The sequence below is a fragment of the Nicotiana attenuata genome, unplaced genomic scaffold, assembly GCF_001879085.1.
Source record: "Nicotiana attenuata strain UT unplaced genomic scaffold, NIATTr2, whole genome shotgun sequence".
NCBI classification, from domain to species: Eukaryota; Viridiplantae; Streptophyta; class Magnoliopsida; order Solanales; family Solanaceae; genus Nicotiana; species Nicotiana attenuata.
In genome coordinates, this window is record NW_017670488.1 from 32,119 (window position 1) to 55,338 (window position 23,220).

Consider the following 23,220-nt stretch of genomic DNA (forward strand, 5'->3'; position numbering starts at 1 on the left):
CTTTATGCAATAATTTATAGCCACACAAAATATATGTGCTTCATTTTACACCACAAGTTCAAAAGTTCACTTTTTCTTCAACTCCATGCTCAGTCAAATCGGTTCACATAAATTGAAACGAAGGGAGTAACATTTTTGGAGCCAAATCCATCCTTGCTCTTTATAAGAACGTAAAATTCAATTGTGATTATTTAATTTGATGTTAATTGTTTTATTGTGAATAGAGTTCAACTGTAATTAGATTTCATCCCTTGTTTTATCCATACATCATGTTGTGACTAAAGGTATTGGAAACTGTAAAAGCAGATATTTAGCTTATAATTTGAGAAACAAGGGTGTAGATCGCGGGCCCATGGTTTTGAGATAGAGAGAAGCCCTTTACAGCAAATACAACAACTACACCTTGGTCCTAAACAAGCCTGTTTTTCCTAATATTGGTTCCATTATCCATTTTCTTTTCTCCTTCCCAGAAAGAAAAATAACTCTTAATAAGGAAAGCTTTGATATGATTTCTACTCCATGATAGAGGATGCCTTTGTCTTGTTCTTGATTGGATGCGGATTAGAGCAATTTTCCTAGTAATGAAAATGCAAACAATAGCGCATGTTTGTGGTGCATTTCACTTGAGTGCTGTGCTAAAGTACTTCAACCCTTGGCATACGCCTCTAGCTTATTGGCAGGATATACTAAAATCCTTTCTTGATATGTAGAATAAGATAAAATGTTATTCCCAGTGGCAGCTTTAGCTTAAAAACCACTTTTTGCTTAGCTGTTTTTTCTGTTTTTCTGTGTAGCTTTATCTTTTCCTTTGATTAATGAATTTATTTTCTCATCAGAAAGGACATATAGTTCCATACCATTGATATTTGTCTGAGATTTCCCGAATAATTTCTGGTCTCTAATCCACCTTGGAGTCAGAATCCGTGTCGATTAGGATCAGTGAGCATCAGACATCTATAGACTGTGAATCTATTGACAGAAGATTCACTGAACTGATGAGGGCAAAGTTATTTATTTATTTATTATTTGATAAAAACAGGAAACTTACAATCGAGCCTCAGTCAGTGCTTTATGATAAATACTGATAACTTCCTATTTAGAGTTTATATTGCATCATTTTTGCACGACAGCTTTCTAATGCTTGTAACTGATATTTCAGGGAGCATACATGGTTGTGTTCCGTCAGCGTTTTGCCAGGATGCTCTACAATTCAGTGATATTGCAGTCAATTTTAATATGGACAACATCATTATTCATGGGTGGATATTCTGCCATGGTATCATTGGCCTTATCATCCTTGAGTCTCATTCTCATGTGGATATGTGCTATCGGTTTCTCCTTACTTGTTGCCTTTGTTCTTCCCCTCGTATCATCTTCGCCCATTCCCTTTGTTTCAAGTCCATGGCTAGTAGTTGGTTTGTTCGGTGCACCTGCTGTGCTCGGGGCATTCACTGGTCAACATGTGGGTTATCTCATTCTGGTGAAGTATCTGACAAAAACATTTTCGAGAAGAAACGTGAACCTGCCTTTTGTTGTGCAAGATGATCTGGCAAAGTTAGATGCTGAGAGATGGCTCTTTAAAGCTGGTTTAATGCAGTGGCTTGTTCTTTTGATTATGGGAAACTTTTACAAGATAGGATCTTCTTATTTGGCTCTTGTTTGGCTAGCCTCTCCTGCATTTGCATGTGAGTCCACATTTATTTCATTCCTTGGTTTGGCATTTATGATATGGACATGAGAACCCATAATTCACCATGCACCCAGTAATCTAGATTTTGTTGACCATATATTTTGGGCAGATTCTTGTAGCGTGGATACTAGTTCTAACAAATTGACCTAGTAAATACCTTGAAATTCCTTGTATCAGTAGTTTGCGCTGTCAACTGATGAATGTTCTGAAAATCTAGATGGATTGCTTGAAGCAACTTTATCACCTGCACGGCTGCCAAAACCACTCAAAACGGTCACCTTGCTGATTGGGTTATCCGTGCCTTTTTTGCTTTCTTCTGGCATAATTATTCATTTGGTTGCCACATTAATTGGCAGTGCAGTTCGACTTGAAAGGTAAAGCTCCAAGATGCTTATTACTAAGTAAGCCCTCATTTTGTGTTAACAGATTTTTCAGTTCCTTAATATCTTGATATCACGACCCAAATTAGGGGTCATGACCGGCAACTTTTGAGCTTGCCTCCTGAGGCGAACCTTTGATCAACTAACCTCAGTAGCACAACATCACCCAATCATTGCATAACATATAAGCAAGTTATATGCATGTACTCAGTAACTAATAGTCATCAACTAACAATAATGTATCTACTACATAGTGAAACTCAACGTAGGCATGACGTAGCATCTCTTGACAACACAAATGTCACCCACGAACAACTTTGGACATCACTATCTCTAGCTCTACGACTCAATATTTTAACCTGCATCTAAAAAAAACAACGAGATGTGAACCGACCGATTAGTGAGTAGTTACCCAATCCGAGGCTGGATCAAGACATGCTAACTTTAGAAAAACATGTTCAACAAAATATGTGTGTGTGTGTATATCAAAAAGAAGTTCTTAACTATACTTACTTTAAGCAACTTGAAAAGTATACTTTATAACTCATATCTGAATAGCTCAGATACTTATAACTAAATCTCATAATGTATCATCTTCCATTAACTTGGCTCTTCTTTGTATTCCTTTTTAATATTATTGTTGTTAAGAAATGGATTTGGGCCTAACTCGATCTTAAAAGCTAGCTCATGAGGTGAGGATTGCCGAAGACCATATAAGAAAGCAAACAAACCAATCCCACAATGATGTGAGACTCGAACACTCCCCCTCTCCCCGTGCCCGGGACTGGACATTTGGAGCATGGACAGTATAATATGGGGCCTAACATGGGGTAAACCAAGAGTTAGGAACACGATGAAATAAAATTGAACCACATTCATGAATTGTCAACCTACATGAGCGTAAAATGTGAAATATCAAAATCATACAACAAAAGCATTTGTGGGAAAAGCTCATGTAAGTTCTTGTCCTTCAACACTGAACCTGAAGCATAGCTTCTGGCTATTAATTCGGAGGACCTAGAAAAATTATGTGTTGACGGAAAAGTGTCAGTTGAGCAAGAGGTGTCCTAATGCATTGAATCAGGGTAAATACAGATGGTCCTAAGCTTGGACATTTATTATACTACAGCAGCGAAGCACTCAATATTTTTTTTTCTTCTTAGATCGTATCTCAGATTATACTTGTTTGTAGTCACCAAATTGAGTTCTTGTTCAGTATCTGAATTACTTCCTTGACATGCCTGTTGAACTTGAAAGTTTACCTCTAGTATGTAAATCCTTGTTCCGTAGATTAGTTTGGTTTTCTTTCAGTAAAACGGACATTAACTCGGTGATTATTTAACTGTATTTTTATGTTTTATATTTATTTTTGGACAAGTACCTTGACGGTTCACTGAGAAAATTCAGAAGCAGCACCAGTAGCCTAAACTTCTGCTAAGTTCTTAAAATAAAACAATATACCTCAGATGTATTCTGCATTAGTGCATTAAAATAGAAACCCCCTTTTTATTAAGAAAATTTTCATTTGGAAAAGTTGAATAATCTCATGATAACCTATATAACCTATGCCACTTTCTTAGTTCAATTATTCTCTTTACAGTTTTTCTCATCCTAAAATTCATGTTTTACGGAGTCGGCAATTTCTCTCGTTGAAAGTCTTATCTCTCAGATATATTACACTGGTATGTGCACAAATATTAAACATAGGAGAGTCCCATGTAAGGGGATCATGTCTTCATTTATTGCTTCGGAACTAGTGAACTTGTGGTCATAGTTTCTCCTGTGTATTTCCTGACTAGGTAAAAGATATGCTTCGTTATCGTTGTTAACAACTTGTCTGATTTGTTGTACAGTCAAACATCTCTATAACACCCTTGTTTGTTCCAGATATTTTTGGATGTTATAGAGAATTGCTGTTATAGAAAACATATATTATAATATAATATGAGAAGATTTGGTTCCAAAATAATTTGGCTTTTATAGAGAAGTGCTGTTATATAAGGATGCTGCTATAGAGAAGTCTGACTATATTTTTGATCTTTATATATGTGGAGACGGGAGAATAATCAAAGTCTCGCATTCTTAATGTTTCACATTTTGCAGGAATCCTGGCAGCAACCCTGAGTGGCTGGGCAATGTAATAATTGCAGTACTTATTGCTGCCATAGCGTGTTTGACGCTGGTATATCTTTTGTCATATATTCATATTTCAGGTATGTTGTAATGCAATTTCATTTTTTATTGCAGATGATAGTGATGAGTTATTTTGCGAAGTTGTGCTTAGACTATGGGCTGCCTAGTCATTTTATCCCCTAATTAATGGTTCTTATTTTTTGTACCCATCTATAAGGCTGTTATTTAAAGTACTTCTATGATGATAGGTGTTAGATCGGGTTAGCATAACATGTGCCGCTGATGGGCTCTCAAAAAGGGGTCAAATTTATCTTTTTGGCTTAATATACAAATGACACAACTTGTAAGGATTTGTAAAGCCAATCCCCTACTTGGACTTTTCCCAGCGAAACAACTCTACTTGGCAAAGCACATATATTTAATGCCTCGACCGGGTGTTTTCTTCAAATGCGAACATGGATAACATATATACCCTTCGTTTCAATTTGTGACGTAGTTTGACTTGGCATGGAGTTTAAGAAAAAAATGAAGACATTTGAAACTTATTGTCTTAAACATTCCCATAATATTTGTGCGGTTATAAGACATTTGAAATTTGTGGTCTTAAACATTCCATAACATTTGTGTGGCTATAAAAGTTTTTTATTAAGGATAAAATGGAAAAGTTAAGGTTGAATTGTTTCAAACATAGAAATGTATCGTTCTTTTTGGAACGGATTAATAAGAAAAATGTGACACATAAATTGGAATGGAGGGAGTAACATCTTTACATCTTCCACTCCATCACATTTTGTCATTGCAAATCCTTTCTTCCCCTGGATTTGAATTTGCCAAAAAAAACCCAAAAATCACTGCCAGAAATCAGCTTCTTCTTCTTCATCTTTCTTTACCATAAAGTACATCATAACATGATCTGGCCCCTTGAAAATTATTACCACAAAATTATCATTTCATTCTTGATCCTCATAGTCTTTAGATCTGGCCCCTATTGGATTGATGTTGTTTCATCAAGGTCAAGGTTACACTATCTGATGCCTCAGTTGTATATGTTTCTTTGATTCACTACTAAGGAAAAACTTAACATGTACTCTCTCCGTTTCAATTTATATGACACATGCTAACTCCGCATGGAGTTTGAGGAAAAAAAGACTTTTGAAACTTGTGGCCTTTAAATATAAAGGGTAAAAGCTTTGTGGGGCCATATCATTTTCGTGGTTATACAAGTTTCTCATTAAGGGTAAAATAGATAAAAGAGAAAGTTTAAAGTTAAATTGTTTTGACCAAAATCATCCTTATAGTTTCACCTCAACTTTCACTATATCCTTTATCATATTCCACTTAACAGGAGTCAATCTAAGTTTTCCAAACTTAACCAAAAACATCTCTCTGTTAAATTTTCCATCCACTTCTAATGGAATTTTACTTCTCATGTGACCTTCCTTTATTGAACTATTATTTTATTTTACAGAAGGAGAGTCTACAATTTTATCGTCAAAAGAAAAAAGTGGTCTTTGTAAAACCTAACCCTCAACCTCTCTTACCCACATCTTCTTCTGCTCTTTAATCTTTCATATTCAGCATATCCTTTCTTCGTGTTTATTGGGTTAGCTATTTTTTTTTCTTTTTCTTTTTGCATTTTCTTTTGGTAATCTTTATTTTTGTATTCAAGTTTGAATCTTGAATCCTTGTTCAGAACTGGTTTCCATAGTTGGAGTTTGGATCTTGTAGCTCTTTCTGTGACGTCGGATGATTTTTTCATATATTTTTCTCTGTGTGATTTGGCTAATTTGACAGATATCTGTTTCATATGATATTCTAGATTGTAGAAACATCATCTATTTTTCCTTTTAAATGCTTTGATTGAAAACACAAAATAAAGAGAAAAACAACAGATATTCCAGCAAGAATGACTGTCACGAATCTCAGAAAATCGTATTTAAAATCAAAGAAAATCTCTTTAAATTTTTCAGTGTCTCATCTGTATCAAGTTTGTCTTGTAGGTTTCTAAACTGTGAGGCAATTAGTCCATATAATGTGCAGGAAATGGGGCAAGGTAATAGAACAATCTCTGTTTTTCCAATGAAAGGAAGAGGCTTCACCTAAAAACTCGTACAACCATTACAAACCCATTTCTCAAGCTTACCATAGAAGTCACGTGTCTGTGTTTTAAAGAAGGAAGGAGAAGATTTTGTGAGAAAGCAGGAGAAAGAGGATGGGTTACGTGAGAAGCAAAATTGTGTTAGAAGTGAATGAAAAATTTAACAGAGGGATGTTTTTGGTTAAGTTGTGGAAACTTAAGGGATGATTCCTGTTTAGTGGAATATTATAAGGATGTGAAAGTTGAGGTGAAACTATAGGGATGATTTTAGTAAAAAATTCTATAGTAATGTGTCATTCTTTTTGGAACGGACTAATAAGGAAAGTGTCATATAAATTGAAACGGAGGTAAGTATTTAAAATTGCAGAGTGGCATGTTAGCCTTTAGCTGTGTCCAAAAAGTAGATACCTTCATAATCCAGACAAATAATTGCCAGGTTCCTATTACAGGATCCATCTACTCATCCGCCCTTCCCCTCCTCCATCGAAACAGATGCAAGAAGACCACACGAGTGACAAAGAATCTCATCTAAAGTTAATTACTTAACTTTGCAGTGAGTGCAAGTAAAATCTCATAGAAATACCTGTAGGTGTAGCTATTATTTTGTGTGAAGCACAACTTTAAATCACAATCTCATTTTGAGTTTCAGGTGCAAAGGTGCCACTTATTACAGTGACCTGTTTTCTGTTTGGCATCTCGCTCACAATGGTTCGACTAGGTGTTGTTCCACCATTTACTGAAGATACTGCCAGAGCTGTAAATGTAAGTTGATGAACATCTTCCATGCAAACTTCAACTTAACAAATCTTGATGTAATCATACTGTTCTCATTCTTATCCATCGGTTTTAATTGAACGGGTAGGAGTAATATCTTAAACACATTTAAAGCGCGAATCTCTACCTTGCTTTATCCATAAGTTGAAAGAACTGTTGAACACTTCTGATATCCTATCAGTTTTGATGATTGAATGCCTTTGTATAGACTCTACTTTTTGTATACACTTTGTATGCAGGGTTTGTTCCCATCATATAAATACAACAACAACAAACTCAGTGTAATCACACAAGTGGGGTTTAGGGAGGGTAAAGTATACACAACCTTACCCCTACCTTGTGCAGGTAGAGAGGCTGTCTGCAGCTCAGGCCAACATAGTCGAGCATTAAGGCAACAGAGAGATATAGTAACGAAAGAGTCATGGAAAAACAACAATAACAGCAAAATAGTAACAAAACAAAGCAGAAGCAACATGTGATAGTGATAGACATCCAAGAATAAGACAAAACAAGAGTAATACTAGAACGACTGATAAGGACAGGAAGAAGGCTCAATTACTACCTACTAACCTTCTATCCTAATTCTCGACCTCCGCAATTTCCTATCAAGGGTCTTGTCCTCAGTAAGCTGAAGAAGCGCCATGTCGTGCCTAATCATCTCTCCCCAGTACTTCTTCGCCCTCCCTTTACCTCTCCTTAGACCCACCATATTTAACCTCTCACACAGCTTCACTAAGGCGTTAGTGCATCTCCTCATCACATGGCCGATCCATCTCAGCCTCACTTCTCGCATCTTATCCTCCATGGGGCCCACCCCACATTTTCCCGAATATCTTCGTTCCTGACTCTATCCCTCCTAGTGTGCCCATATATCCACTTCAACAGCCTCATTTCCGCTACTTTCATTTTCTGGACATGAGATTTCTTGGCTGTCCAACACTGCCCCATACAACATTGTCGGTTTAACCACCATTCTGTAGAACTTATCTATAATCCGGGAGACATTCTTATCACACAAGACACCAGAAGCAAGCCTCCATTTCATCTACCTTGCTCTAACAGACTGTGTGACATCCTCGTCAATCTCTCTGTTACTTTGGATTAATGACCTTAGGTACTTAAAACTTCCTTTATTGGGGATGACTTGTGTATCAAGTCTCACTTCCACCTCAGCTTCCTGAGTTACGCCACTGAACTTACACTCCATGTATTCGGTTTTAGTCCTGCTCAACTTGAAGCTTTTGGACTCCAGGGTCTGTCTCCAGACCTCTAGCCTTACGTTTACTCCGCATCGTGTCTCGTCAATTAGCACAATGTAATATGCAAATAACATGCACCATGGCACCTCTCCCTTAATGTGACATGTCAATATATCTATTGCCAAAGCGAATTAGAACGGGCTAAGAGCTGATCCCTGGTCTGTCCATCCCATCATGACTGGGAAGTGTCCTGAGTCTCCTCCCACTGTCCTAATTCGGGTCTTAGAACCATTACACATATCCTTAATCGCCCTAGTGTACGCCACAGGAACACCTTTAGCCTCCCGGCACCTCCATAGAACTTTCCTTGGGACTTTGTCGTACGCTTTTTCCAGATCAATGAACACCATATGGAAGTCCCTCTTCCTCTTCTTATATTGCTCCACCAATCTCCTTATAAGATGGTTCCCATTATATCAATAAAATATTTATCTTCATCAAGAAATAGTGGGAACGGCAGTGAGACGCCTCAATTGTTTTTGATACTTCATTAATGAAACAACAATGTCTAATGATGATTAATTGAATTGTTTGGTCATCATATCTATTGATCCCATCATATCTTCCTTATGACACTAACTTCCTACTGGTTTAATATTTTCTTCTACAGTTACAAATTATAGTACAAATCATGTTAATATAATAAACTCTGTGTATAGTCAAACTCCGCCATGTGAAAATGTGAGGCATATGTTACTTCAAAAGTTTTGCATAGGACCTACTTATATCCTTAGCAAATGTAGCTTGCAGAAAGTTAATATTATCTCTACTTTATGGTCCAACTCTCCTCAAAATACTACTTAGTACTCCCTCCGGTCCACAATAAGTGACCAATTTGCCTTTTTATTTTTGGTCCAAAACAAGTGTCCATTTATATAATCAAGAAAAAATTCAATTTGTTTTTCCAAAATTACCCTTATGTACGTATCCCTAAAAAGTCTTTTACTCCTCACATTAAATTATGCTGCAACATTTAATTAAGGGTAGTTTAGTCACACTAACTATGTTTGTCTAGATTTTAGTATTTCCTTAATGGGTGTGCCCAAGGCAAATTTGTCACTTATTGTGGACCGGAGGAAGTATATGATAATGGAATTTGCACAGAGGTAGCATAGAAAATCTGATGAATATTTGAACCACTTTTTCCAGGTTGTGCATGTTGTAGATATGAGAGGAGCTAATGACAAAAAGCAAGAACCAGTTTCTCGCATCTCCTTGTTTTCAACCACTCCAGGAAATCTAATAAAGGAGGTTGAACAGATTGGAGAAGGATTTGTTTGTGGTACTGATGAGCCTCTTGATTTTGTAACATTTTCGGTAAAATATGGTTGTTGGAGCGACAAGAATGCTAATATTGGCTGGCATGAGCTAGATATTCCTCTGATTCATGTTGAGAATGATACCAAGGGTGACAATAGAGTTACTCATGTATCCATTGACACTAAAGTATCCACCCGCTGGACTCTGGGCATCAACACTGATGAGATCGAGGATTTCCAGTTGAAAGGTACTTACAAATACTTGTGAAGGTTGTCATTACCTTAACCTTATCTCCTTGGACAGATAAATTAGTTAAGTTTCACTAGATGTCATATTTTGGGATTTTAAGAGGTAAGATTGCCCTCTATTAAAATCCACCCTACATGAGCTGTCTCATTTGTCCATAGAATTTGAAACGCAAAAAGATTCAGTTACACTGTGAAAAGTACTTTTTCCATAGAGCTACACCTTCCTATTCAACAAGGCTAATACAGAAGAGACTTCTTTCCTTGACTTCTGTTCTTGATCATGCTTTCTGCATGGTTTGCTGTTCATTGTTTATGACTGTTCTTGTAGCTTAGTCTATTTGGAGAGATAATGCACCTCTGAGCCGCCTTTTTTTTCTTCTTTTTAACTGGGCTAAGAGCCTGTTTGGCCAAGCTTTTGGGAGGTAAAAAAAAGTACTTTTAGGAAAACTTAAGGTGTTTGGCCTCTGCTACATTGTCTCGTTTCATCTTATTGTGCCGAGGGTCTATCGGAAACGGCCTCTCTACTCCTCCGGAGTAGGGGTAAGGTTTGCGTACACACTACCCTCCCCAGACCCCACTTGTGGGATTTCACTAGGTTGTTGTTGTTGTTGTTGTTGTTATTAAGGTGTTTGGACAAAATGAAAAAGTGCTTTTGAGCAGCAGCAGAAGCAATTTTTCTGCTTTTTGGGAGAAGCTACAAATTCTAGTTTCTTCCAAGAAGCAGAACCAGAAGCAAATATTTAATTTATTCAAGACAAAAATAACCTTATAATAAATTAATATTTTTCAAATTATCCCTCATTAATTTAACATTTTTCTTTTCCTTTTTTTATTTTTTATTTCTACCATACATTTCTTCTCTTTTTTAATTTAATCATATTTTTATTCTCTTTCTCCTATTCCTAAGAGTAGATTTTAAATTTATATTGAATGATGTATTTGACATTGTTAAATTATCATGTAAACAATAACTAATACCAAACACTCAATGTTATTGCTTTGGAATATCTATATTTTATATTGATTGGAATTTTAAATTCATATTTTTACTTTACCTTTTATATTTTAATTGAATTCTTTTATAATAAATGTTTAAACTTATTTTTCTTTTCTATATAATACTAATCGCAAATTGAACCTTTTTTGTCCTTTTTCGTAATTTGATACTTAAAAGTGCTTTCTTAAAAGATTGGCCAAACACAATGAACTTGCAAAAAGCACTATTCAAATGAATTTGCCAAACACAAACTGCTATTTTGCAAAAAAAAAGCACTTTTCAAAATAAGCATTTTTTTGCAGCTTGGACGAACGGGCTCTAAGTGAGTTTTACAGATGCTTGAGATAGCGTGGGCCTCCATCAGGCTTTTGCACCTTGACCTAACAAGGCCACCTAGACCTTTTTAATTATTGTTCTTCTTTATATTCTTATAGATAGATGATTAGATTATTACAGAAGTTACATAAAATTAATAAGATGGTCAACAAAGCTTGAGTTATGGCGAAACACCTTAGATAGCAAGGGTTTTAGGATAAGTAGAAATAAGACTGAATACATGCATGACAAGTTTAGTCATTATGAGAAGAGCAAATTTGAGGTGAGACTAGATGGGATTGTGTTGCAATAGAGTCAATTAAGATATCTTGGCTCATTGTTTCAAGAAAATGCAGTGATAGATGAAAAAGTTACTCATAGGATTACAACCGGATGGTTGAAATGAAGAAGCGCTTCCAGGGTGTTATGTGATAGAAGGATCCCTACCAAAATGAAAGGAAAGTCGTATAGAACAGTTATAAGACCAACAATGCTAAATGGCAGTGAATGTTGGGCTGCTAAAGTAACATATCCACAAGATGGGTGTTGCAGAGATGCGGATGCCTTGATGAATGTGTGGTCATACAAGATTAGGTAATATTAGAAATAACCATAATTTACCTCTAGGTGCAAGTAGTACGTATTGAGGATAAAATGAAAGAAGGTTGCTTAAAATGGTTTAGTCATGTCCTGCGTGGATCTACAGATGCACCGGTCCATATGTGTGAAACTCTAGTGAATGAAGGTGTTAAAAAAGGACGAGGTAGACCTAAAATCATATAGTAGGAAGTTGTATTGAATGACCTACAAATCCTTGGAATCGATGCAGGCTTCGCTAACGATAGGGTACAATGGAAGAAAAAGATCCGTATAGGTGATATCTGCTAGTTGAGATGTGTTTAGACTTTTTATAAAACTTTTTTATTTTTATTATTATTACTATTATTTATTATTTATATAAATTTAGCTTATTTTTTACTTTTATCTTATTTGGTAAGATGATGATATGAATTAAGCTCAATGAAGAAGTGAGGATTAATATAATCGACCCAACTTGTTTTGGGTTGAGGCATAGCAGTAGTAGTAGTAGTTGTTGTTGTCTGTTATACTCTCATTCTAGTTGAGGCCTGGCCAGTATCATATCATGCTAAACAAAGGATCCAGGGGTTCTGGTAATTCTATAATTGTAGGCTGGTCTCACTTTGTGGTGTCCTACTTTGTGCTTTTTCCAAATTATTTCCAATTTTTGATGTCTCCACTCAGAATTGAGAGTTAAATATTTCTCATGTAGCCTTCTTGACTTAGTAGAAAACAATTTAGAGGAGTTCGTTTGGCTCAAGTTGTGCATCATACTAAGGAAGATTCCATCATTTGTTCTTAGTTTCTCCTGTAGTTAAAATTGTTCCTCATACTAACTAAATGTAATATAATGTCTGGCAGAACAGAAGAGGTATTACACTTAATTTATCTAGCCCACATACTTCATGTCCTTGGTTCTTACCCCGTCAGATACGCAAAAGTTCACTCTCTTAAAACAATGCTCACTAGAAACGGTTTAGTAAGATGAGAATAAGAATTTTTTTTTTGTAGTTATAGCTCAATGCCTCTCATGCTCTCTAGACTACATTCTGGTGCAGGTCTAGATGAGGGGACAAGTTAGCAAAATAAGTTGAGAAAAAGACAGTAAAATGCTGTTCTAAAGAGGGTGCAGATGTTGGGGGGGGGGGGGTGTAGAGAGAGATTTTGTGACCTTGGTGTCAATCATGTCTATAATTAGAGATGCAACAACTTTATAAACTTGGTTGAATCACGTCTACAATTGATGCAAGTCGCTACAACCAAGTTTCAGTACTAGTACCGGATAGTGGAAAATACTTCTCTCTCTTTTATAGTGGTCATAGTTCTCTCTTTCTGTTCTTGGTCCTTTATTTATTCAAGGCCAAATACATATGCGGCCCCTTAAACTTGCCCAGGTTTTTCATTTAAACACTTAAACTAAGAGTAGTTCCTATTAAACAGTTAATGTTCGTTGAAATCTGCATATTGGGCACTTAATGGACAACCTCTTAAAGCAACAAAATGCGCGAGTCTCAAACGTCTGACATGGCAAAAAAAGGCCAATCAACATATGACACATGTATTTTTAAAAAAGAGCTCCTTCTTCAATATTTTTCCAGAATGTCTCGCTCCTTAATTTATTTCTTGCCGTTGCCGCCATCCATCTCGCCTGAAACCACCTCCGACCACCGAAAATCCTTGCTGGTGATCTCTCTCATCCTCGACTATCTGATGTATTCCAGTTTTCAACACTATTGTTATCCGCCACGGAGGTCGAGGAAGAAGAAACCTCTCTATTAATTAGTAGCTGCTGCCATTGACGATGAGGAATTCATTCAAACCACAATCGACACTTTGAAAACACTATTTTTTTCAGTTAAAATTGCAGCAGTAAGCAACATTGCCCGAGATTTTCGCGTTGAAAGTAAAAGATTTTTTCCTAGAACTCCAAAAGGAAAAATTCATCGTAGATATAAGCAAAACAAATGCCAAAGTAATGCTCTTTTTTGTAATGAAAGTAAAGTTGCTGGAGATTTCGTCAGTGGTATAGCAAATGCGTTCGGAGTTAACATTGAGAGAGTTAGAGAGAAAAAGAAATTTGGTTATTCATACTATTAAATCAGAAGATTTACTTTCTGATGTGCTATTTCCTTTTTACATCTGGTAATGAAGGCAGGCTGGCAGAGATTTCGGTGGTGTAAATTACTGTCGATGGAAAAGATGAAGGAAAAGGGAAATAGAATTAAAAATTATATTGTTGGTCCTTCACGCTCTGTTTTGGTGTGAGATACACGCACACTGCCATAGCAAATGCGTTCGGAGTTAACATTGAGAGAGTTAGAGAGAAAAGTTGATGTAGAAATTTGGTTATTCATACTATTAAATCAGAATATTTACTTTCTGATGTGTTGTTTCCTTTTTGCATCTGGTAATGAAGGCAGGCTGGCAGAGATTTTGGTGGTGTAAATTGCTGTCAATGGGAGAGATGAAGGAAAAGAGAAATAAAATTAAAAATTATATTGTTGGTCCTTCACGCTCTATTTTGGTGTGAGATACACGTACACTGCCATGCACGCACACTGCCATGTCAGCAGTGTGTGTCTACTAGGCACATTAATACTTGAGTTTACGTGTTCAATAGGAAGATAGCTTGGTTTAGGTGTCTAAATGGAAAAATCAAGCAAGTTTGAGGGGCTGCATATGTATTTGGCCACTGTTCAATTTAGCCCCAAAAAGGAAGATTATGATCAAGATAGGCCATCACTGTTTCACTTTGTATTGAACAAGTCAAAATATGCTCAATAGGTCAAATCTCGGCATATATGTCGCAAGAGAAATTGGGAAGCCTAGGTAATCATTAAGAACAACCTTTTCTGTTTTGAACTTATTTAGAGACATAGAGGAAGGTGATAAACCTTTATGCTAAAATACTCTGTTAGCTAAGCTAACCATATAGATTACCAAACACCTTGGAGCACAACCAGGTGACGAACTGAGAAGAGCCTCCTAAAGCTCCACAAGAATCCTAGGCCTCAAATTGTTGAATGAAACTGATCATTAGTAAGAGTACACAAAGTGTATTGTTACACCTGCATAATAATCATAGCCAAGAACAGATGCATTATCCTTTTATTTATTTATTTTATAATGGTAACAATTTTATTTTATATATAAAGGGAGAACTACACAAGTTGTGAGTCTCCAGAGTTACAAAAGAGAGAAAAAATAAAATCCTAGATGTGTGTCATCTTACAAAAAATCTAGGACATCAAAAATAGAGTCTGTTTCTTCTATGCTTACTTCTTTACACCACAAATAGAACAGGACTAGACAGTTCATCTTCATTTTCTGAATGGAACTGTGTAAGTCTTCAAAACATCTTTGATTTCTCTCTAGCCAAACTGTCCACCAAATGCATGCTGGGATAATCTTCCATCCCTTCTTCTGACCGGATAGGTTGCCATCCCTGCTCCAACTTTTTAAAACATCAACTATTCTTCCGGGCATCACCCATCTGATTCCTCGTAGGTTGATGAAAATTTTCCAAAGATGGTCAGTCCAATTGCAGTGTTGTGAGAAAGCACGGGAGAAAATATTATTGATTAATTAAGACAATGATACACTGAGCCCTATATATACACAATACATGTCCTACTCCTAATACATATGGGATTAGGGTTATCTACTACTATTTACACAATGAAACTAACACTCCCCCTCAAGCTGGTGCATATAAATCATATGTACCGAGCTTGTTACATATATAACTAATACGAGGACCAGTGAGGGACTTGGTGAAAATATCAGCAAGCTGATCATTTGACTTTACAAATTTTGTAGCAATATCTCCTGAGAGTATCTTTTCTCTAACAAAGTGACAGTCAATCTCGATGTGTTTTGTTCTCTCATGGAACACTGGATTTGACGCAATATGAAAAGCAGCTTGATTATCACACACAAGTCCCATCTGACTAATCTCACCAAATTTTAGCTCCTTGAGCAACTGTTTGATCCAAATTAGCTCACACGTGGCCATAGCCATTGCTCGATATTCTGCTTCTGCACTAGACCGAGCAACCACATTCTGTTTCTTGCTCTTCCAAGACACCAAATTCCCTCCTACTAAGACACAATATCCAGACGTAGAACGTCTATCAGAAGGTGATCCTGCCCAATCAGCATCTGAGTATCCAACGATCTGCTCATGGCCTCGATCTTCAAACAATAAGCCTTTGCCTGGAGCTGATTTTATATACCGAAGAATGCGAACAACAACATCCCAATGACTATCACATGGAGAATCCATAAACTGACTCACAACACTCACAGGAAAGGAAATGTCAGGTCTAGTCACTGTGAGGTAATTTAATTTACCAACCAACCGCCTATATCTTGTAGGATTGCTAAGAGGCTCCCCCTGTCCTGGCAGAAGTTTAGAATTCGGATCCATCGGAGTGTCAACAGGTCTACAACCTGTCATTCCTGTTTCCTCAAGAATATCTAAGGCATACTTCCGTTGTAAGATCATAATACCCGAGCTAGACTGAGCGACCTCAATACCCAGAAAATACTTTAACCTGCCCAGATCCTTAGTCTGAAAGAGATGTTGCTTCAACTTACTAATACCATCCTGATCATTGTCGGTAATAATAATATCGTCAACATAAACGACCAGATAAATACAGAGATTTGAAGCAGAATGTCGATAAAATACAGAGTGATCAGCTTCACTACGAGTCACTGAATAACTGTGCTGAACTTACCAAACCAAGCTCGAGGAGACTGCTTTAGACCATAGAGGGATCGGCGGAACCGACATACAAGGCCACTAGACTCCCCCTGAGCAACAAAACCAAGTGGTTGCTCCATATAAACCTCATCCTCAAGGTCACCGTGAAGAAAAGCATTCTTAATGTCCAACTTATAGAGAGGCCAATGGCGAACAGCAGCCATGGATAGAAAAAGGCGGACTGATGCAATTTTAGCCACGGGAGAGAAAGTATCACTGTAATCAAGTCCAAATATCTGAGTATATCCTTTGGCAACAAGACGAGCCTTAAGTCGATCAACCTGGCCATCTGGACCAACTTTGACTGCATACACCCAACGACAACCAACAGTCGATTTACCTGAAGGAAGAGGAACAAGCTCCCAAGTACCACTCGTATGTAAAGCAGACATCTCGTCAATCATAGCCTGTCGCCATCCGGGATGAGACAGTGCTTCACCTGTAGACTTAGGAATGGAAACAGAGGACAAAGATGACACAAATGCACAATGGGATGATGAGAGACGATGGTAACTTAAACCGATATAATGAGGATTAGGATTAACTGTGGACCGTATACCTTTTTGTAGTGCAATCGGTTGATTAAGAGGAGACAAGTCCGCAGTATTAGCAGGGTCAGGTGCAGGACGTGAATCAGCTGGGCCTGATGCTGGGGGCGGAAGACGATGATAGGTCAGGAGTGGTGGAGCTGTAGAAGGTTGAACTCGACTAGGTGGTGGCACTGGAGCTAGAGTTGGTGGAACTGGACTAGGTGGTGGCACTGGACTCGGTGGTGGAACTGGACTAGGTGGTGGCACTGGACTCGGTGGTGATACTGGAGCTATAGGTGGTGGCACTGGAACTGGAACTGTAGGCGGTGGAGCTATGGAGGAAGATGAATGGGAGATAGGGACTGAATCCCCAAAAGAAGGAACAGGTAGCACCTCAGAAATATCTAAGTGATTAACTGGACCTGATGAAGGTCAGGAGAATAACATCGATATCCCTTTTGCGTTCTCGAGTAACCCAGAAATATGCACTTAAGAGCACGAGGAGCTAACTTATCTTTTCCCGGAGTAAGGTCATGAACAAAACACGTACTCCCAAAGACACGGGGTGGAAGAGAGAACAAAGGTAAGTGGGGAAACAGGACAGAGAATGGAACTTGATTTTGGACAGCTGTAGATGGCATACGATTAATAAGATAACAAGATGTAAGAACTGCATCCCCCCAAAAACGCAGCGGAACATGAAATTGTATGAGTAGGGTACGAGCAGTTTCAATAAGATGTCTATTCTTTCTTTTAGCTACCCCATTTTGTTGGGATGTGTACGGACAAGATGTTTGATGAATAATCCCATGGGAGTTCATAAATTGCTGAAACGGGGAAGACAAATACTCTAGGGCATTATCACTTCGAAATGTACGGATAGAAACCCCAAATTGATTTTGAATTTCAGCATGGAAGGTCTGGAAATAGAAAACAACTCAGATCGGTTTTTCATCAAAAATATACAAGTGCACCTGGAATAATCATCAATGAAACTGACAAAGTAGCGGAATCCTAAGGTAGAGCTAACCCGACTAGGACCCCAAACATCTGAATGGACTAAAGTAAAAGGTGACTCTGCTCGATTGTCAAGACGTCGGGGGAAATGGGAGCGGGTATGCTTACCGAGCTGACACGACTCACACTCTAGAGTGGACAAGTGAGATAAGCCAGGTACCATTTTCTGAAGTTTTGACAAACTGGGATGTCCTAACCGTTTATGTAATAAATCTGGTGAATCAGTAACGAGAGAAGTTATTGGAGGAAGACAAGATGCGAGTCCATGTGATTTTGCAAGGATAAGGTAATAAAGTCCATCTGATTCACGTCCGGTACCAATGATCCGCCCTGTACTGCGTTCCTGTATAAAAACAAGGTCATCAAGAAATAGAACAACAGATTTAAGTGATTTGGCTAAGCGACTAACGGCTATGAGATTAAAAGGACTACCAGGAACATAAAGAACTGAGTCTAAAGGTAAGGAAGGAAGTGGACTTGCTTGACCTATTGCAGTTGCCATGGCTTGAGACCCATTGGCCATTGTGACTGTTGGAAGAGATTCAGAATATGAGATACTAGTGAAAAGAGATTTGTTACCAGAAATATGATCAGATGCACCTGAATCAATGACCCAAGACTCAGAAGGTGTAGATTGGGAGACACCGGTCATGCTACTATTTGTTGGAACAACGGAGGTTAGTCCTGAAGATGTGTGTTTACGTGCTTTGTACTGAAGGAACTCAATATAATCCGGTAAAGAAACCATCTGAGTTGGATTCATTGCATTTAATCCAACCGATTGTGCGTTAAAGGCTTCAGGTACGAATTCCATTATAATATCGTGCCGAAAAAAGCAGAAAATTACTGGGATCACTGTTCACGCCGGAAAAATCACTGTAGCTCGCCGGAAAAAACTCAAAGTGGTCGGAATTTGATTTGAACTAGATGGGTAGGCTCGGAATTGTGAGTAGAGAAATCTGTCCTGAAGAAGTTTCGCGAAAAAGTGGCCGGAAAAGGGGCCACGCGCCGGCGCGTGGGATCGGAGCTTCGCCGGAAAATTTCTTCCGGCGGCGCGTGGCTGCGCGTGGGGGGTCTTCTGACGGAGATATTTTAATGGATTGGTCGCCGGAGGCCGATCTACTTCGTGGTGGTGTTGGTTTTTGCACAACACTGACGAAAAGTGATGTTTGTTACGGACAGCCTCTTTAGTCGCCGGAAAATTGCACGGTAACGAGGTCTTTCTTCCCGGAGGCCGCTGGAATGATGCACAGCGACAATTTCTCACTGATGCTCTGATACCATGTGAGAAAGCACGGGAGAAAATATTATTGATTAATTAAGACAATGATACACTGAGCCCTATATATACACAATACATGTCCTACTCCTAATACATAAGGGATTAGGGTTATCTACTACTATTTACACAATGAAACTAACAAGTGGAAAAACAGATGGTTTATTGTCTCTGCGTCTTCTCCACGTAAGTAACGTCTAGAGCACAGTTGATAGCCTCTCTTTACCAGATTGTCATAAGTCAAGACTGCTTCTTTAGCCAAAAGCCAAGTGAAACATGCCACCTTATGGGGTATTTTAGCTTTCCAAATCATCTTCCATGGCCAGCACCCAACCTGATTGTTTGATAGGTTGTATTCCTTATAAGCTGACTTAACTGAGAAGATACCTTTACTATCTCCCTTCCACACCATGTTATCCTCAGCTGCAACAATGCCTCTGAATTGTGCCAAAACATTGTACAATTCTGAAAATCTGATCATCTCCCAGTCATTTAATAACTCTCTGAAGTTGAGGTTCCACCCTTGTTCTGACCATACCCCAGCCAGTCTCTTGTTGTTGACATAAGTTATATATATCTGGGAATAGTTTCTTTAAAGGTTCCTGAGTTAACCAGTTATCCTCCCAAAAAGAAATCTTCATGCCATTACCTGCTTTGCAACTAGACTTTCTTCTGAAAGCTGGCCAGTAATTTCTTAATAGATCTCCACACACTGCCCCCATAGGGAGTGCTTACAGGCTTTGATGTCCAATTACCTCCCATCCTATATTTTGGTTTGATGACCTCTTTCCGTAGTGAGTTCTCATCTGAAGCAAACCTCCACAAACCACTTCATCATCAAGCTTTGGTTCTACACCTTCAAGTTTCTAATTCCTAGACCCCCTTCCTTTTTGCTAACTGTCAAACTCTTCCATCTAACCAAATGAAACTGGTTAGATGATACTTCTTTCTTTCACTCTTACCTTCCCACTGAAGTTTCTTCTAAGCACATCAAGTCTTTTTAGCACATTTGCAAGCTCTGGAAATAAGGACATCATGTAGGTGGGTAAGGCATCCAACACACTATTGATCAAAGTTGGTCTCCCTCCCGGTGATAGATATTGACTCTTCCTGTTGATCAATTTCTTCTCACATTTCTCTAATTCCATAGCCCGTTTGATTTGTTCTTTGCCCCCGGAGGCATCCCCAGGTATATTGTGGGTAGCTCTCCTATCCTTCCACCCAAAACTCCAGCTAGATTATGAATGTCTGTCACCTCATTGACCGGAAAGATATCAATTTTATTCCAGTTAATGTTCAGACCAGAAGTGGCTTCAAACAGTATAAAGATCACCCTAAACATAGTTAGTTGATCCTTGTCAGCATCACAAAAATTCAGGGTGTCATTTGCATATTGCAGATGAGAGATCTCCATATTGCATTCACCCTGGAGCCTCTGATCTATTCATGCATTTCTGCAGTCTTCAACATATTATTTAGATCTTCCATTGCTAAGATGAAGAGGAAGGGGGATAAAGGATCTCTCTGTCTCAAGCATCTCTGGGAAGAAAAGAAATCAGTTGGAGAGCCATTTATGATTCCTGAGAATTTCACTGTGCTGATACAGTACTTGATCCAACTGATCCATCTGTTGTCGAAACCCATTTGAGCTAGGATTCCCAGCAAGAAGTTCCAATTCAAGTGATCATAAGCTTTCTCAATATCCAATTTACATAATATCCCTGGAATTTGCTTTTCAGTCTAGTGTCAACAGACTCATTAGCTATTAATGCTGCATCCATTATCTGGCTTTCATTAAATGTCTTCCTTTAATGAAAGCCATCTGTTGGCCATCCACCCGTTTGTGAACCACCTTTTTAAGTCTATCTGCTAAGAGTTTTGAGATGATTTTATAGACACTGCCTATCAGGCTGATGGGTCTGAAAACCTTTTACTCTTTAGCACCTACCCTTTTAGGAATTAATGCCACAAGAGTAGCATTGAAGCTCTTCTCAAAAAGACCTTGTTCCAAGAAGTTCTGGACAGCAGCAATAACATCAGCTCCTATAATCTCCCAATACTGAATGAAGAAGGCCATAGAAAAGCCATCAGGGCCAGGTGCCTTATCTCCCGAGCATGCTTTGACACTCTCCCATATTTCGTGTGGTTCAAAGGGGCTTAACAGCATCAGGTTGTTCTCTAGGCCTCATGTATTATACATAGGATACTCCATAAACAGTAAAAACCAAAAGAAAAAAAAAACCTAATAGATTGATTGTCTTCCTACATATATTAACCTTTGTAAATCTTATGTTGTTTCTTTATCATTTGGTAGTAAAGCTCCAAGCCTCCAACTGCCATTTGGATACTAGTAAGCAGAGTGTTTGTCTGCAATGCTATTTTTGACTTGTTTATAAGTAAAATGGAGAGAAAAAGATAAGGAACTAGGACAATTAGTGGAGAGAATTCTGACCTAATCTATAAAGCTTCCTAGTAATGACTCGGTAGTAATTAATGGTTGTGCTCTTTCTATAGTTGAGATAGGTGCACGTAATGATAGATCATAGTTGTATTATTAAAACCTGTGCTAAGAATGGATTTTGTTCTTGTTCTTTCCACTGTTCTTCTGATCTTTTCTTCCCCAATTTTGTGGGATTGATGTCGGTGCAGGCGGTCCGGAGGAGTTGGTCCCAATTGGCGACAAGAGCAATGCAGACGGATGGCACATAATTCAGTTTTCAGGAGGGAAGAAGGCACCAAGGAAATTCAGTCTGATGCTTTTCTGGGCCAACAATCATACTCGTAAGTCTCAGAAGAAGGATAGCAACACTGAGCAACCCTTGCTAAAACTGAGGACAGATGTTGATAGAATTACTTCCCCAACTGAAACAGTACTTAAGAAGCTTCCTCAGTGGTGTTCTTTGTTTGGAAAGTCCACATCTCCTCTTACCTTAGCTTTCTTGAGTAGTTTATCAATTGATTTCTAAGTTTCATGAAGGGAAACCAACTTTTACAGGGAAAAATCAGAGTAGCTACAAAACATAGATAGGGGTGGCCGTAGCACTTTGAATGGTAGCAAAAACATACACGTGGTCATATGATTATCTTGTACACAGATTAAATGTTTGTTTGATTTATAACAGTCGCAATATGATTCTATAGATTACATCAGAAGTCTCAATCTGTTTCATGTCACCTTCAGAACTGATTTTGTATTCTTGCTGCTAGCGCTTCTCTCCAGGCTGAGGTACCTATCAGCTAACCAAATTATATTTTGTGAGACTGAGTTATCTTGCTTTCTTATAGCTTGCCGTATTTATCCAAATTTCCTGTGAAGCAAAACGTTATGCTTAATTATTTGAAGAAACAATATCATTAACTAATGTCTCTTGCTGTTTGTAGCATTTTATTTTTCATTAGAGTGTATTTGGGTCTCTACCAGCAAGCATTTTATATTTCCCAAGCTTGCCTGAGCCGAGGGTCTCTTGGAAACAGTCTCTCTACCTGCATAAGATACGGGTAAGGTCTGCGTACACATTACCCTCCCCAGATCCCACATGTGGGAATATACTGGGCATGTTGTCGTCGTTGTTGTATTTGGGTCTTTTCCCTTTTCCCGAAGATATTATTTTGCTTTATGCAGATTTGTCCTGGATCAAGTTTTTCTTTCAGTTGTGATTTTATTAGAACATCATGAGTAAACAGTCGACTCTGCCCATTACATGCTGGTGAATACCAGTACATGTGTGAAATCTTGCAAAATTTCCGGCACGACTTCTCTATAATGGTATGCTTATGTACCTTTTCTTGTCCTTGCATTCTTTTTTTTTCTCCTATAACCATGATACTTACTGGGAAATTGAAAACAATTATGAATGTACTACGTTGTTTGGAAACAATTGTGAATGTACTAT

At 38.1% G+C, this 23,220-nt stretch overlaps 1 protein-coding gene across 1 annotated transcript in view; it reads left to right on the forward strand.

The window, feature by feature from the left end:
* Positions 1 to 22,631, forward strand: part of LOC109240140 (endoplasmic reticulum metallopeptidase 1) — a 41,520-nt gene extending 18,889 nt beyond the window's left edge. The window contains exons 9-14 of the mRNA XM_019406764.1: positions 1,160 to 1,685; positions 1,908 to 2,064; positions 4,174 to 4,283; positions 6,951 to 7,063; positions 9,484 to 9,841; positions 21,977 to 22,631. Coding sequence (XP_019262309.1) covers positions 1,160 to 1,685; positions 1,908 to 2,064; positions 4,174 to 4,283; positions 6,951 to 7,063; positions 9,484 to 9,841; positions 21,977 to 22,293 — 1,581 coding nt within the window. The 3' untranslated portion in view covers positions 22,294 to 22,631. The remainder of the gene's footprint in view (positions 1 to 1,159; positions 1,686 to 1,907; positions 2,065 to 4,173; positions 4,284 to 6,950; positions 7,064 to 9,483; positions 9,842 to 21,976) is intronic.
* Positions 22,632 to 23,220: the final 589 nt, after the last annotated feature.